Source organism: Phalacrocorax aristotelis, chromosome 6, assembly GCF_949628215.1.
Source record: "Phalacrocorax aristotelis chromosome 6, bGulAri2.1, whole genome shotgun sequence".
NCBI lineage: Eukaryota > Metazoa > Chordata > Aves > Suliformes > Phalacrocoracidae > Phalacrocorax > Phalacrocorax aristotelis.
The window spans coordinates 50,310,448-50,325,622 of record NC_134281.1 but is presented as its reverse complement, the minus strand read 5'-3'; the positions used below and the strand labels follow the sequence as shown (position 1 = coordinate 50,325,622).

The 15,175-nt window shown below is 39.4% G+C and overlaps 1 protein-coding gene across 2 annotated transcripts in view; it reads right to left on the bottom strand.

The window, feature by feature from the left end:
• EIF2B3 (eukaryotic translation initiation factor 2B subunit gamma) overlaps positions 1 to 15,175 on the bottom strand; it is a 104,825-nt gene that overhangs the window by 76,413 nt on the left and 13,237 nt on the right. For both annotated transcript variants that reach the window (XM_075097795.1, XM_075097794.1), the window contains exon 4: positions 4,168 to 4,327. In XM_075097795.1, coding sequence (XP_074953896.1) covers positions 4,168 to 4,327 — 160 coding nt within the window. The remainder of the gene's footprint in view (positions 1 to 4,167; positions 4,328 to 15,175) is intronic.

Sequence of the window (15,175 nt, the reverse complement as noted above, 5' to 3'; positions counted from 1 at the left end):
AGCTGCCCATCTCCTGACTGTTCCTACAGTAGTGTATTACACTGCTATCACAAAGCTCTATGCAATAAGAAAAAGAGAAAAAAGAAAACTCGACGAAAACAGGAGCAGGTACGTGACTGCCACCAAACTGGTTTCTCTTGTTTGTGTCATAGGTAAGAAACAGACCATGAAATAATGTGAGCGCACTGTATTTTTTCAGTAGCAGATGCCAGGTCACATTAGGTTTTTCCATGTACACTGGCAATAAATAGCATTGCTTCTGTAATTTTGAAAAGACAAAAGTTATTCCTGAAATCAATTGCCCAGAGATACAAGAGTGGTGTTTCAAATCACACTGGCATTACTTAGTGACGAAAAAATAAATGGAAGAACAAACACATAACTAGTTTATAAAATCCCTGCAAGGGAAGTATGAGAGAAATGTTAAAACTGCAGTGATGGTAACTAAAAAAATAATTTTAAGTATAAAAATGGAATGCAGGATGTGTTTTGCCTCCTCATGATAGATATATAAGGATTTGACACAGCTATTGCAATTTATTAATTAGACCCCCATCAATTTTGAAGGCTTTAATGACCTAAAGAAATCATGACATCACAAGAGAATGGAAGTTGAGCAATTCAATTATGAGAAGAAATAATTTTCAGTACGATTTTTAAAAATGCTTTTTAATCAAACATAATTAATTGACACTTGGGAAAAAGACACCTTTGTTAAAGATTCAGTGTCCCCACCCTTTCAATTAAAGGGAGAGAATTCACACGATGCAGCCTGCAAGACCACCAAGAGGTCTTCTGGCAAACACAGGGAATACCAGTGATGACATGCCTGCTGCTTTCAAGACAAGAAAAACAAGCAGGAAAGAGTCACCATTCCCACCTTTTCTGCCTTTCTTTATACACACAGAAAGGTTCAGACACCCTCTTCCACTCAGTCCCTTGCAGGTCATCTTTAAGCACATGGCTCCATTCCTGACACACACTGTGTATTTGGGTTACTACTATTCACTAGCACTCTGCTTTTTTTTTTTTTTTTAATTGCCATGCCTCTTATTGATCAATTTAAAAAGCCAATGTAATTATTATTGTCAATAAATGATTCCCTAAATATAAAAGCCAATGAACTTCACCCTGTAACTTGCAGCTGAGTTACGTCAAGCATTTCAGGAAGTCATTAATATGATTTTATAGCTGCTTAACACTGCAATTCATGCAAATTTAAAAACTGTTCATTATCACAGTTCTTGAATGTTGAGTAATATCCCCAGAGCAACGACTTTGTGTCAGATTCCATGACATATGTGAAACAAAAGTCTTGTTGCTCCTTCTCAAAAGATGAATGAATTTGTAGGAACAGTGAAACAAAAAATAAAGCTGCAAATGTATCTAGTGGCTCATCACAACTAAGGATCCATTTCTTAATACTAACACTCGAACAGTCAGTGCAAATACACATATGCGTCACAATTTAGTGAAGGAACTAATAGTACCAAATACTACAAAAAGCTGCCTGACTCATTCCATGTTAATACCTTGTCTTCAGTTGCTTGTAAGTTTCATCAAATTTTAACTGTTTTGGGTGAAATTTCCAATGCCAGATGCCTGCCTTAAAAGAAACATTTGGAAAATTTCAGCAAAAAAAGTTCAGCTGCTTCTAAGGCTAAAGAAAAAAAAAAAGTGTTTAGCCTACACTTAAATGGTTAGGTGGTCCTTCCCTTGAAAAGCTCTTGTATTCCAGTTCTTCGGAGGAGCGTGGCATTCATTAAGCACTGCTGACCTGTGTGCCATGAGTGTACACTCTGCCATCTGACTCCATTAAAGATCTTTGAAAAACTGCAGTTTCACGTGCTCTTTCAAGACTATTTTTGCTGCAAAAATTTCTGCATATTTTATTTTTAAGGAAAAGTTTTTTCAATTGCTCACCTCCTAGAACTGACCAAATAGCAGGTGCCATCTAAGGTCTTCTGAACTATCAGGTAGTACAAGCAAAGCACACAAGCCACGAGGCTCCACAGCCAGGCTGTGATGACTGCTCCAGGGGAAAGTGCTTGATCTGCTGTGTTTTTGCAACCTGTTTTTTTTTTTTTTTTACAAGGAAATAAAACTTATAAGCTCACAAAGGGTGAGGGGAAGAAAAAAAAAAAAAAGCATAAAAACAAGGACTCTGCAAGGTGGGCTAGAAAGGAGAGAAAGTAGTCCCTGAAAGCTGGTGGAAACTGGGACTGCCCGTGAAAAGATACTGGGCCACAGACAGAAATCAGAGAGAAGAAAAAAGGTCACACCATGGGCAGATAAATGAAGCAGGCCAAGATGAGAAGTCAGAGGTGGAACAAGGAACGGACTGGTAGTGAAAGAAAAGAGTGATAGATGAGAAAGAGAAGCTGGACTCCTGACAAGGATCCTTGAAGGAGGGAGGAGACTAAGCAAAGAGAACAAGAATGGAGGCTGATAGTGCAAGAAGCCAGCATGGGAGAAGAGATAGGGATGAGCTAGGATGATGTTGACAGCAACAGGGTTCATTCAGTCAAGTAGGAATAAAGGGTAGGAGGGGTCCAATGCTCTCTAAAATGTACTGCCCCTCTCCAGAACCTGGAGAAGAACCCAAAATTCCTCAGTCTCAGCACTCCCCTGTTTTTATCAAATGACTGAAAGAAGTCTGGAAGGGTACATGTCTCTTTTGAGGCAGTTCATAGAAAACAACTTACTAGAGCTAGCCATGACAGCTCAAATAGAGTAGCTTTGAGCAGGAGACGTCAAGCACCCACCCCCACAGAAAAACACTGTGGGTGTTCAAAACACTTCCACATGATGGAACTTTTAACATTTTCAAGTTTGGTCTTTTACAGATCTGAGAAATTGTACACAAATTTTAACTAGTCATGTAAGAAGGGTAATGATACAAAGTCAAGCACACGGATATTAAAAACCAAGCAAATTAAGAATGCACGTGCAACCTGATTATGTTCACATTTGTAAAGAGCCTTCAGATGATCTTGTTTATCCTCACAGACCTCCTTGCCGCCGCCCTGTGTGCTCGGAGCTCACATACTGGGCAGCTCTATGATGTTTAACCATAGACCCATTAGTTTATAACTCCTGAAAGCTCAACTCCGTGGCTGTAGTACTACTCTTGACATTTTATGTGCCATTATCACTTAGATTGCCTTTTCAAAAACAGAGGGGTTTAGAGCTGTTTGACAGTCCAAGTCCTAAATGCTTTCAGCCCTACTATCCTTACACTTTGCTCCAGAAAATCTTTTCATGTACTCTCAGCAGCTTTTTTTTTTTTTTTGAAAAAACACATTTCCTTCACTTTTAGACACACATGTACTTCAACTGTTGGCTTGCATTTCATTCTCCTCTCAAACAGTTTGAAGCTACACTTTCTTATTCATATTATTGTAGTGAGTCTGAGCTTTACTCATGGACCAGGACCCACTAAGCTAGCAATAATCAAGCCTCAGCAATTTAACAGGTATCATTAAAAGAAAATTAGAGGTATGGTATGGGAACAACTGTATGGTATTTAGTACTTTTAGCATATAAGTAAAATGGGGAAAATAGCCCTGCCCTGCCTTACAGCAGTGTTGTGAGAATAGATACATTAAAGATTACACGGCACTAACTAAGATATTATGGTAAGAGCGACAAGATAAGCATCTAACCAAGTCCTTGAAATCAGTGGGAGTTTTGCCTAGCAAAAGACTCCTGGATGTGATCTCAGAAGAGTAATTCAGTACATACCATGAGAAAGGAGAATTTCTAGAAGTATTTGTTACCCATCTAACGCTGATCCCTACAGTCAATGGTAAAATTCCCAGGTATAATCTGGCTGATGTTTAGTGCTCTTGAAAGACCTAACGGTTTTAATGTTCATATGTAACAAAAATTTAGGGTTTGATCCAAAACTCACTGAAGTCACCTGGAGCTTTTCCCTTAACTCTTGTGAGCTTTGGATCAGAGCCTGCAAGATTACATGGGTCTAATACTTAATTCTGAGCTGGAAAAAACCAAGTCACAGCCCCACTGGGGAATCTGAGGAAAAATAGAGCATCTGTACCTTTTTTATTTCTTTTGCTCTGGGACTGATAAGTAAACATATCATACATACCAGTGGTTTCTCTATCATTTATTAATAAATAAATATATGTATTTGTATCTACATACCCGGCTTTTTTTTCCCTTTCTGTCCTGGTACCACTTCTGTGGGTTCATGAGTTTTCTTCATCAACATTGAGAGGGTAGCATCATGTGTCCGAAAGAGATCCACAACTTTGTATAAGTCAACATCGGTGATCAGATCACAGCTCAACACCAAGACATCAGTCTGTCAAAGGAAAATAAAAAACCCAAACCCTTCAGAGATACAAGCGACCACATATGGATTAGCATTTGAGGACTCAACAAATATACCTGTAACTTTTTATTTTTTAAATTTAAAAAACACAAGGTCTGCCATACTCTACCAAAAATAGTTACCAGTTTTTACCGATTCACTTTTCTTGAGTCCTGCTGTTACTGAATTAGTTATTCGGTTAATGCTTATCCAGCTCTGCACCATAAAGAGTATGCAACCATCCAAACTGCCATTGTCTGCTCCTCAAGGGAGGAAGCAAGACACAGAAGCCATGGCTTTCAAGACTGACATGAAATTCTGCAGTATTTACAACAGCCACTTTTAGTTACATAATGATGTAGAAAAGAAACCTTTCTGAAAAAAATCTCTTTTAGCTGACTTTGCATCTGGCTACAAACCACTGGAAAAGATATTTAAACTATGTTATTTTATCGGGGGGAAAAAAAGCAAAGACTATCTAGGATGTGATTTACTCAGTAATTGCACTGTGATGGTGGGCTGAGTTTAGAAATACATTTCCTAAAACCAGCAATACCCCATATAAGAAAAAAGAAAAAAAAGGAAGTTAGGTCCTACTTAATAACAGGCTCGTATTTAATTTTGATCTCAAAGGATTCCAAAGTGCCTTACAAAGTATTTAAGAGAATTGCTGCATATATCACAGAAATATTGTCACATATTGAGTGAGACGTAGCAGCTTCATTAGCCATGCACACTATCAATATACTCTGGCTAAAAACTCTTTCTTAGAAACAATTTTCTGTATTTCACGTGGGTTGTGGAATATACTGCCAAAAATCTACTAGTTCAGCAATTATCTTCATTTAAACTAATCCTAACATAATATTTGTGCAGCATGGCCTACAGAAAAGTAGCAAGCTTCCACTTTATTTTTTGTTAACGATCAACCTTCTGAACATGTCTCAAGAAGATAGTGTTTCTTTCTTGACATTTACCATTTTCACTTTCTGCGCTACCATTTACTATGGTAAGCATTCCTGCAGAGTGTGGCATGGCTTCCTAGTTTTGTCTTTTTTAAAGATATTTAAAGACGGACACTAGAAAATACTTGGTAAAATCTGAGTCAATTAACTCATGGAGGATCAGTAGTTCTACTTTTACTTTTGAAAACTACCATGGATCAAGGCAAACTAGTTCAGGACTGACCGTTTATTACAGAAAGGTTTGATTTACAGATTTTAATAAGAGATTCCACATCGTAGGTGAGACTAACTGAGGTCTGGTATTTACATTATTTGACAGGTTCTCCTGCAAATGCTAGGCAGTTTCATGTGTTTACCAATAAGTCATTGGAATTCACCATGTCACAAACTGTTAGAGCTGCTGATTTGGCATGCTGTGCAAAAGGTCAAGCTCTTCATTTGATTTCTCCCCTCTTTACTGAGAAACACCTGGCTGCTTTACAGGACGGACAATGTGCAGGTTGAGAATTTTACACATTCAAAACCTGACTGGCATCTCCCCTTTTGACATATTTTCAAAATGTGTATTTTATATTACTGTTTTGCCCAGAAGTGCTTTAATTGTCACTGCTCTGAAACAGACAACATGCATGCATTGGAAAAAACACCCAAAGGAACCCAAACCACCCAAGCAAGCTGCCTAGCACTCTAGACCAGCCCTACTCCAACATTCCAGTGTGTAAAGAGAAAGAAAGAAAAAAAATCAGCTTGGTATGGAAGTAAATCTCCTGCTTCATAACTGTAAATAGTGAAGAAATACATATTAGATATCTTGAAAAATCCTGCAAAATTTTCAGATATTCTGTTTTTACAAGAGCACAAATGAGTTACAGTATTTGCAGAAAAGGCCAAAAGGTATCCAAAACCCATATAAATAGACCTGTACTTTTCAAACTCTCTAAAAGGAAGAGATTGCCAGCTTCAAGTCTAAATGCATTCACTCCAGTGGTAAAAATAAGAAATAATAATAAAAAGAGACACACATCAATGGACTTATCATAAAGAACAAGTATCTGGACTTGTAAAACAAACCTTGTAATTATTTCACATTTTACTAAATGCTTTAATCTGTCACTATAGCAAAATCCCAACAAGCATTTCATAGTTGTGAACAGGCTCCTGGGTTTTTTCTCCTCACTATAGGACAAGCTTTTTGCAAAAACTGAATGCAAGACCCCTGAGGAGCACACGGGAACAGAACCACCAAATGTCTGGTTGCCATCTGTTCTACCCATTTACTCTCCCAATATGTAAATAAACGTCAGTGAGCACAGGGACCAGTGAAACACACAGTTGCTCTGTAAAGCCCACATTTCTGCCTCTCCTCCTGATGAGCAGAGCAGTGGCCTCAGAAGCACGCTGAGAATACACCATGAAAGGCTCTTTTGGGACTTGACAGCCTCCCCTTTGAAACACCACCCCCCTCATAAATAAAGCCCTCACTGTCTAATGGATGCACTTTTTTCCCAGTGTACAACTCCTGAACGAATAAACTAATGGCTGAATGAAAAAATAAACTATCCTAGAACCCTAGCAGAAGTGTGTGTTTTTCTTTACGTTTTTAGGGTGGGTGTAGAAGAAAGAAAATAAATGGTAGAGCTTGTGGGTTTTTTACATATATACATGCCAAATAAATACAGTGCACCTTTCCCAATGAGCCACTGATACAAAGAAGTACATACTTACTACATGCACTCATGTGCTAACAAGGGGTATGTGAACATACTTGACTTCATGAATTATGCAAACACGTAAGTACACACACATATACATCTCTTAATAAAATACATGTAACAATGATTACATCAACCCCAAACTATTATACAAACACATGATAAGAATCAACATTAACTGATTAAAAAAAAAAAAACCAGCAAGCACACGCCCCAAGCAGAATCACTGCAAAAGAGTAAAGGAATTAAAATGCATGCACAAATGCACTCTCAACACCCATTACAACCACGGGAAAGACAAGGCAAGGGTCTTAACTCAAGGACCATCGAACGTATGGGGCATGAAACAAATGCTTGGAATTTCTGGCATTTTCCTGCTCTGCCAAACTTGGCATGTGCCATTTTGTTTACTACTTTTATGACACAGAGACCAGGGCTCTGCCGCAGAAGCTGCTGTACAGACCAGACATCAAGCATAATAGAAGAGAACAGCAAATTACTTTGGGTTGGGGAACACAAGGAAACACTGCAGTGCTACTTGGGTATAGGGACAGCAGCCCTAGCTTGCTGGTAGGTAGCACAGCTCATGTTTTTTGCAAGCATCACAACAGCCACAAAGACAACGAGAATATGACACTCTTGGAAGAGTCACTTGGGCCTCAGTAATCCCATTTCACCTCACACATTTGCAATTTACACACTCAGGTTCAGAATTCAGACTTGGCTGTTGAGCAGTGGAGGAAAAAAAAAAGGTCCGCAGAGATCACCCTACTTATGATCTGCATTTCAAGGAGATGTTTCTCTGTCCCTACCAACCATAGATGGAACTCTGAGCTTCCAGTCTAGCTATCACTGAACACAGACTGTTCAGTCAAGCCAAGTACAGAAACACAGTACTCAAGGCCTCCAGATCTCCCCTCTCCCTTTCTAACACTGGCTAACATCACTTCATCATCACATGTTTCTGAACCATGAGATGCTCAGATGTTATGAGATAACTTCCATACTCGTTCTGGATAAATACAACACTGTAACATAAAACATCAAGAGATTTATAGAAAATAATAAAAAAAGAAAAAATCAAAACCAACACAACAACAATTATATTAAACCCAGCACAATGTGGAAAATCTACACAAAAACAAGACCAAAAAGCAGAATGTTTCAAGAACTCAGTTCAAGACAACTGATTTAAAAATAGAAAACATGTTTTCAATGGAACTAATTCATACCACAGATCAAAAGATGGATGCAATTATATGGTGTAATATAGCAACATAAATAAAAAGCCTTCGACTTTCTCACACCCTGCATACAAAGGCAACGCTAAAAACTCTTTTATATTCAGCAATAATTGCTGGATCCCGTCTGTTCAAACAGGAGATATCAAGGTTACCACAGATATCTGGCAGCAAATGGTGAATTTTTAGTGGTATTCATTATGCTTTTTCTATCAAGTATAGACAAGGGCAGGACCTCATAGCCTAAACTGCTGAGGGCCTCAAAAACTGCAGAGTAGAAAATGAGAAAACATGTGTTGAAGGAAATCTCTAATTTGAACAAAATCAGCCTCATGAGAAAGAGGAAAACAAATGTCAGATTGCATTATAAACAGAAAAGCAGCAAAGTATCCACCAGCAGTAGAACCAGCTCCTAACAGAACGGAAGACAGACAAAACATTGAAGTTAAATGTGAAAAGTTTCCAACTGCACCGCATTACAGCTGAGACTTTGACAGGTAAAGAAAAAAAAATATCAAGAGATTAGACTCTGTTCCTCCACTCAGCCTAAGTTAACACATGCACAGAGAACTTTGCATCACTTCCTGCGGTGTCACCATACAACAGGGGAGAGAGGAACAAGTTATAATTACTGCTGGAATTAAGACAGAGTTTTATACACAATAGCCTGGAACTTCACCCACATGTTGCATTAACAGTGGGGTTTGTGTGTAATGCTTTTATTATTCTAAAGAGTGAAAAGGAAAAGAACAGTTTGGCTGTGGGCAAGCGTTTTGATTGCTTCTTAGCATGCTCCAGGCGGAGCCAAAGATACCTCCTAGCAATTGCATTACTCACCACTCTTCAGATCAGAAACTTACAACCAAGGCTTTAGAGAATCCCTTTTTATCTCAGTCTCCATTAAGAGTCCTCCAATTTCCACACCTGTGACCTCTTTGAAGCTCTATGACTGTTGCTGTAACTGGAGCAGAGAACCTCATTTATTTTTTGATGTCTGTAGGATCTTGTTAGTTACCAACTGAAATGGCTGCCTTCGGCTGGGAATTCCCACTCTGCTTTTGTAATGTCCTTGATAGCAAGATTCAGAAGAAAATCATGATTTAGTACTTTGTTAGCAGAAATGAAGGATTTACCTACTGTGCACTCACCCTGCAGCAGCAAGTTTGCTGTAGAACAGCACCTTCATAACTCTTCTAAGGATAGAGGGCAGTGGAGACACAGGATGTCCCTCAATCTGAAATCCAGCAGCAGTCTCTCCTCATTAAAAGGCGGAAGAAACTTTTTTTTTGAAAGACAGTGTGTAACATGAAAGAGCCTTTTTTTTAAAAAAAAAAAAAAGGAAAACAGAAGTCTAATGTGGAAGCCAAGGGAGTCTCTTCTAATTCCTTGGATGGCCCTGAATTCATCAGGTGAGGATATCTTAAGGCAATGTGAATGCCTTCACATACGTAACCTGTCAGCATCACTGTTTATCTTCTCAAAGAAAGCTGGAAGAAAGATGCCAGAAGCTGGGGAGAAGACTTAAACCCGGCCCCATCATATGGCTCATCCTATGTGTTGTATCAGATGGGATCATACAATGAAAACATCATTTTAGGTTATCTTTGTATCTCAAGAGCTACCATCCAAAATCAGTATTTTTTAATTTACATACATATAAGCTAGGAACAGGAAAGATATTCAAGCCTGGAAGGCATCCTGTCTCCTCCCAGGAGGAAGCCTCATTACCTATTGCTCAAACTGACACGTGGGGTGGAAAAGGGTAATTTACAGTTATCAGCAGCCAAACAGAAGTTTAGAGATGAACACAAGTTCATAAGCTTATTAAGAATGTTTTCAAAGCAGGACTTTGACATTATGACACTGAACAGTAAACTTTCTGGTCTGAAACATGCATAAGCTTTGCAATCCACATTCTCCTCTGGTTCTGACTAATGCAATTATGTCCTATTCACATGGTACTCTGAAAATAATTTCCCCAGCTTCCTTCTCCAAACACATCACCCTCCTTCACTGGTTCCATTTTCTGTCACACCAAGCACAAGTTGTTTACCATCCTTTTAATAGCCTATCCCTTCCACTTGCCATTCACTTAAAAAGTCTACTTCTGCCCTGCGTCAATAAAGGATGGCAGCTCTATTACCTACTTATATTATCTAAAGGACATGGTTTCAGGCTCTGTTGTCTCTTTTTTCTAATAAAAGAAATCTATAACCCTTACTCCCACAAAAAACTGACAATTATCAGGTTATCATTACGCTGGGGCACTAAACTGATACACTGACACATATTCTGTCTCACTAGGCTCTCTCATTTGTCTGAGGTCAAGCATTACCTCCTGGGTTTATGTTCAGATCCTAAGCATGCCACAGAGGAGACTGTATTTCCCCTATCTAAAGGCATCCAGAAAGTGTGCACCATCACTCATGGGAACCATGTGTGCTAAAGCTCAAGGGAGCACCCTGTAACCCAGGCCCTGAATTCACCAGTTCACAGAGGGTAAGCCTGGCAAGCTGTATTCTCCCCTGGCTCAACACACTGCACGAACAGATCCCTTCTTCACAGGCAGGAGAACTGCAGTAACAAATGGCACTCTCCTCATCACTCCTATTCCTGGAAGGCAGGTTTCCAGGACTACCTGGACAGCAGCACTACCAGACCTGCAGCGCAGCCGATTTTGGACTCTGCCTCACATGAGCAGGAAGGAGAACGTGGCAGTCAGGGGCTCCAATCTCAACAGCAGTGGCGCAGCAGGCTTGCTGCCAAAGCCCTGAGCTCAAGCCCAGGCTTAACACTTAATGTAAGCAGAGCCTTAGGCAGTCAGGTGCTGTAGTCATACAAACAATAATACTAAAATGTAGTCCTAATGGAGCTCAATCGGCTCAACTTATTGAACAGAAAGAAGGCCTTTGCCCACAGCCTGCAATTACTTGAACAGCAGAAGGTCTCTCGGCAACACAACAAAAATCAGGCATGACTATTCAGTGGCTATAAATCAGTGTTCAATGTAGAAAAAAAGGCAAATAAGAGGGAGAATAAATATGATCTAGAATAAAATACCAAAGGATATAATAGACTTTTTATCTACTAGAATGTATGAATAAAGAAGGCTTGCTGTCTTTCAGAAACACATTCACTAAGTCATCCATATATTTTGCGGCTTACAGCCCTACTTACTGCGTGCAAATTCCCTTACAACCCAGAGGATCATAATGGTTCCTTGTAGTCCCAAACCAGACTATAAATGAAAACCAAGATGTATACAGCACGCGTCCTCAGGAATCATTTTGCCATCCCACAGCTAGTATCAGCGTGATCTTAGATTTAAATAAATGGTGTGAAACTCTTTCCAAGGTCAAACCAAGTCATGACACAAAACCCAGTTTCAACTTTTCTCCAACAGAACCCCCAAACACTAACCTGCTCTACAAAGCACAGGTTCAACAGAACCAGTCACTGCAGAACACAGCTCAGTGGCATTGCCACTTGATACTCGCCTCTACTGAACTGAGTGTCCACACACGAAACCTGATTAGCTTTGTTCAAGTGTTTTTTTCCTGTAAAAACAAATCATGCTATGTTACATAAAAGTACTGTTTTGAACCATAGATTCCCATACTATCCCCCTTGCAATACTATTTTCTCCTCTAGCACCTCTCCAATTTTTCCAGTCTGCAGCAACTGGTGTTGTGAGAAACACATTATGAAAACTTCAAGACTTCCACTGCTTTTTCTAGTGCTATTGGTCTACATCCAGAATTTTCACCATCTTCCCAAAGGAACTAACAGAATTTATACTACAGAAGAACACCTAAATTTGCTTCAAGAAAATTTGAATTTACAATTGTTTTTCCCTTTTCAGTATAGAACAGAGGAAAAAAGAACTACATAACTGTAATGGATTTCCCAGTTAACATAATATGACAAAAATGCAAAATTCAATTCCAGCATCCTACGAGCCCACTGATCTTTATCATGGCTTCCAACAGTGCTGAGCAATGCGACAGCCTCTGAGACAGCCTGTGCTGTTCACAGCACCACCTTCCTATTATCAACTTTACACTACTGTTCCAGGCTGCCAAAACAGACACAGGGAAAAACCTTCTCTAGCACAGTAACTCCATGGGTTGACATTTGGCATCTACTCCCTCGCACACTCCCCAGTAACTAGAACTACGTACTTAGGTTAACACACACAATTGTGTGTGATCTAAACAATTCCATTTTCTCCTTCAAGGGATTAATACTCACTGAGGAATGTTACCTACAACAGGGTAACGGTGATAGCTGTACAGCCCACAATTGCCATGAAAAGCCCCAACCTCCTATAAGGGAAGGGCTTTTAAGGTCCAAACATGGGAAAAATATACAAGTAGAAATCATGCAGGCTAGAAACAAAGTAAAAAGGCTGCGGACAGCAAAGAAGGTATGTTATTCCAGAAAAATGTACAAATAAGCCTGTAAATGCCTCCTTGCAAACATCACCCTACCTGAAGCCAGGGAGGCCTTGAGTCTCATGGGGAAAGGCCAAGGGCTTTGGAAGTTACAAGCAAAAAAGTTATTAGAACATCAGACCAGATGGTGACTTAACATTCAAAACAGGGACATCATTGAAGAACACCAAACAGAGCCCACACAACTCCTCCTGCTCTGTAGAGTCCAGGGTGGCACGGACATCACTGATGCCTTCACGCTGCCCTTCATGTCCTCACCCAGGCATGAGTGACAGTTACGTATTCAAGGCTCATACGTGGCACAGAACTTTGCCCTCTCCACTGACAGCACCAAGGAAAAACGGCAGCTGGAGGACACTAACTTGTTTCCTCACACTCTGAAAATCTTACTCTACACCTTTGGAAATAAAATAAGACGCACAAATTCATTTCACACAGACTTTTGATTTCTTTGAATATTCATCACAGAAGGACTTTTGAAAACTAGAAACATGGGTTCAACTTATTAATGTAAAAGGCTTCCTATGCCTGACAAAATGAGCTGATAATAAAGGACGTTTAACTTTTCTTTGCCTTCATGTGTCCATGAAAGTGTTAAAGACAAAAAGTCCAAAATGTTTTTTGAGATTATCTTCACTGAAGCTGTAATTTTCCCTGAACACATAGCATAGTAAGTTATTTACACAAGATGACTGCTGTAAGTAGGGAAAATTAAGGATTATTTTAAAAAATGAACACTAAGTTTTATTTATTCCCAAAAAATGAAAACTCATTGTAGCTGCTAAGAACAGGAAAATATTTTTACTAGGATGTTTTTAAACAAATTATTTCAGCTATATACATGTGCTAAGAGCTTACTATATCTGCAACTAGGATAGGTTGAATTTGTGTAATCCCTCAGAAACCACATAGGCACTAAATGAAAACATATACCGCAATACAGCAGAAATGCTGACAATTAACTTCTACATGGAAACAAGAGGTATTGGTTAACATAATGAACACAGGCCTCGAGTTGCCAGGAGCATGAAAAGGATAAGGACATGCAATGGGAGATGCAACAATTAAAACCAACAGACTGCTCACGTCTGTCAATGACTCTTACAGGCAAAACCTTAGGTGTTTTGCAGGGTGTATAGTGGAAAGCATCCTCTTTAGCCGACAACACGCAGAATAGCAAATGCCCTAATAACCACTCTTGATTCTAACCTTCGGAGTTAATTGCCTCATTCAAACTTCTGGTGTTTTAGCCCTGATCCATAGTAAGCCCTGGCAGCAAAATCATTAATTTAATTAGCTACATTCTTCTAAAGCTGAGTAACTTTAAAAAAACACAACAAAAAATCCCCAACAACAACCAACAACTGTTGAATTCTCTAACTCCTACCCTGCCAGGAAAAATAAAGATCAGAGCAAAGTCCTGAACACATTCATCAAGCACACAGTCAGGCAGTGCTATAGCATTCCCCGCAGCAACATTGCCAGCCTGAGCACCTGCCAGTATCGCTGCTTTCTACTAAGACAATCAGCTGTGCTTTGGGAATGGGACGTGGGCATGCAATCCCTAATAAATTTTGCCTAGTGCCTCAGTGGTGGCAGAGAAAGAAACAAGACGCTACATACCCTGTGAGCTGTCATCTGATACATCTGCTTTTCCCATGCAGCACTACCAACATTGTGAAAGGCAGAATCAGAAAAACCAGCAAATAAAAGTTGCTGTCTTGCATTTTAGACATTAAAGTAAACAGTATTTTCTGTCAGGTCTGCTGGAAAAAACTGATCAAATTCTTTTTACTATTTCAAAATAGATTAGCAGAGTATGTAGTTAAGTCTTGCTCATATACATATATATCTAGAGAGAGACCTTGTCTCTTACAAATTACTTTCATTTGGTTGGTTGTTCTTTTTTTATTTCCACTGACAGTACAAAACCCACATAACTATATATTATGGGGACTGAAGTTTTTCTTTCCATGCTCACCAAACTCTGCTCAGCTGTACCAAAAGGATTCAGATTCCACCTTCCAGCCGTTACAGCAAGTTTACTTACATCATGTGTTTGGAAAGGAGATTTTTCAACAGAGGAAGTGAAGCGCTTAGCCATGCCGTCCAAGACTCCACGGATCAGTGACCCTCAGCAGCATACAGACCACCACCGTGACATCACACTTTCCACAACATGGCTCCCAAAGATGCACATACCAAGAGAATCTGGAGTTTCAGTCTTTGTTTATTTGTTCAAAGAAAGTTGGTTTTTCTTCTTCTTTTTGGTAGCTTTTTAGGGTTTGTTTTGCTTTGCTTTTTAAGAGCTGTATTACTTTCAAATCTTACTTTTTGAAACTGAGAAAGCCAGGTGGACCACCTGAGACGAAACATTCCACATGCAAGCACTCACCAGTGATAGCAGCAGAGGACATGCTGATTAATTCACACCATATTAGTCAGGGCTTCCATTAACACAACTAAG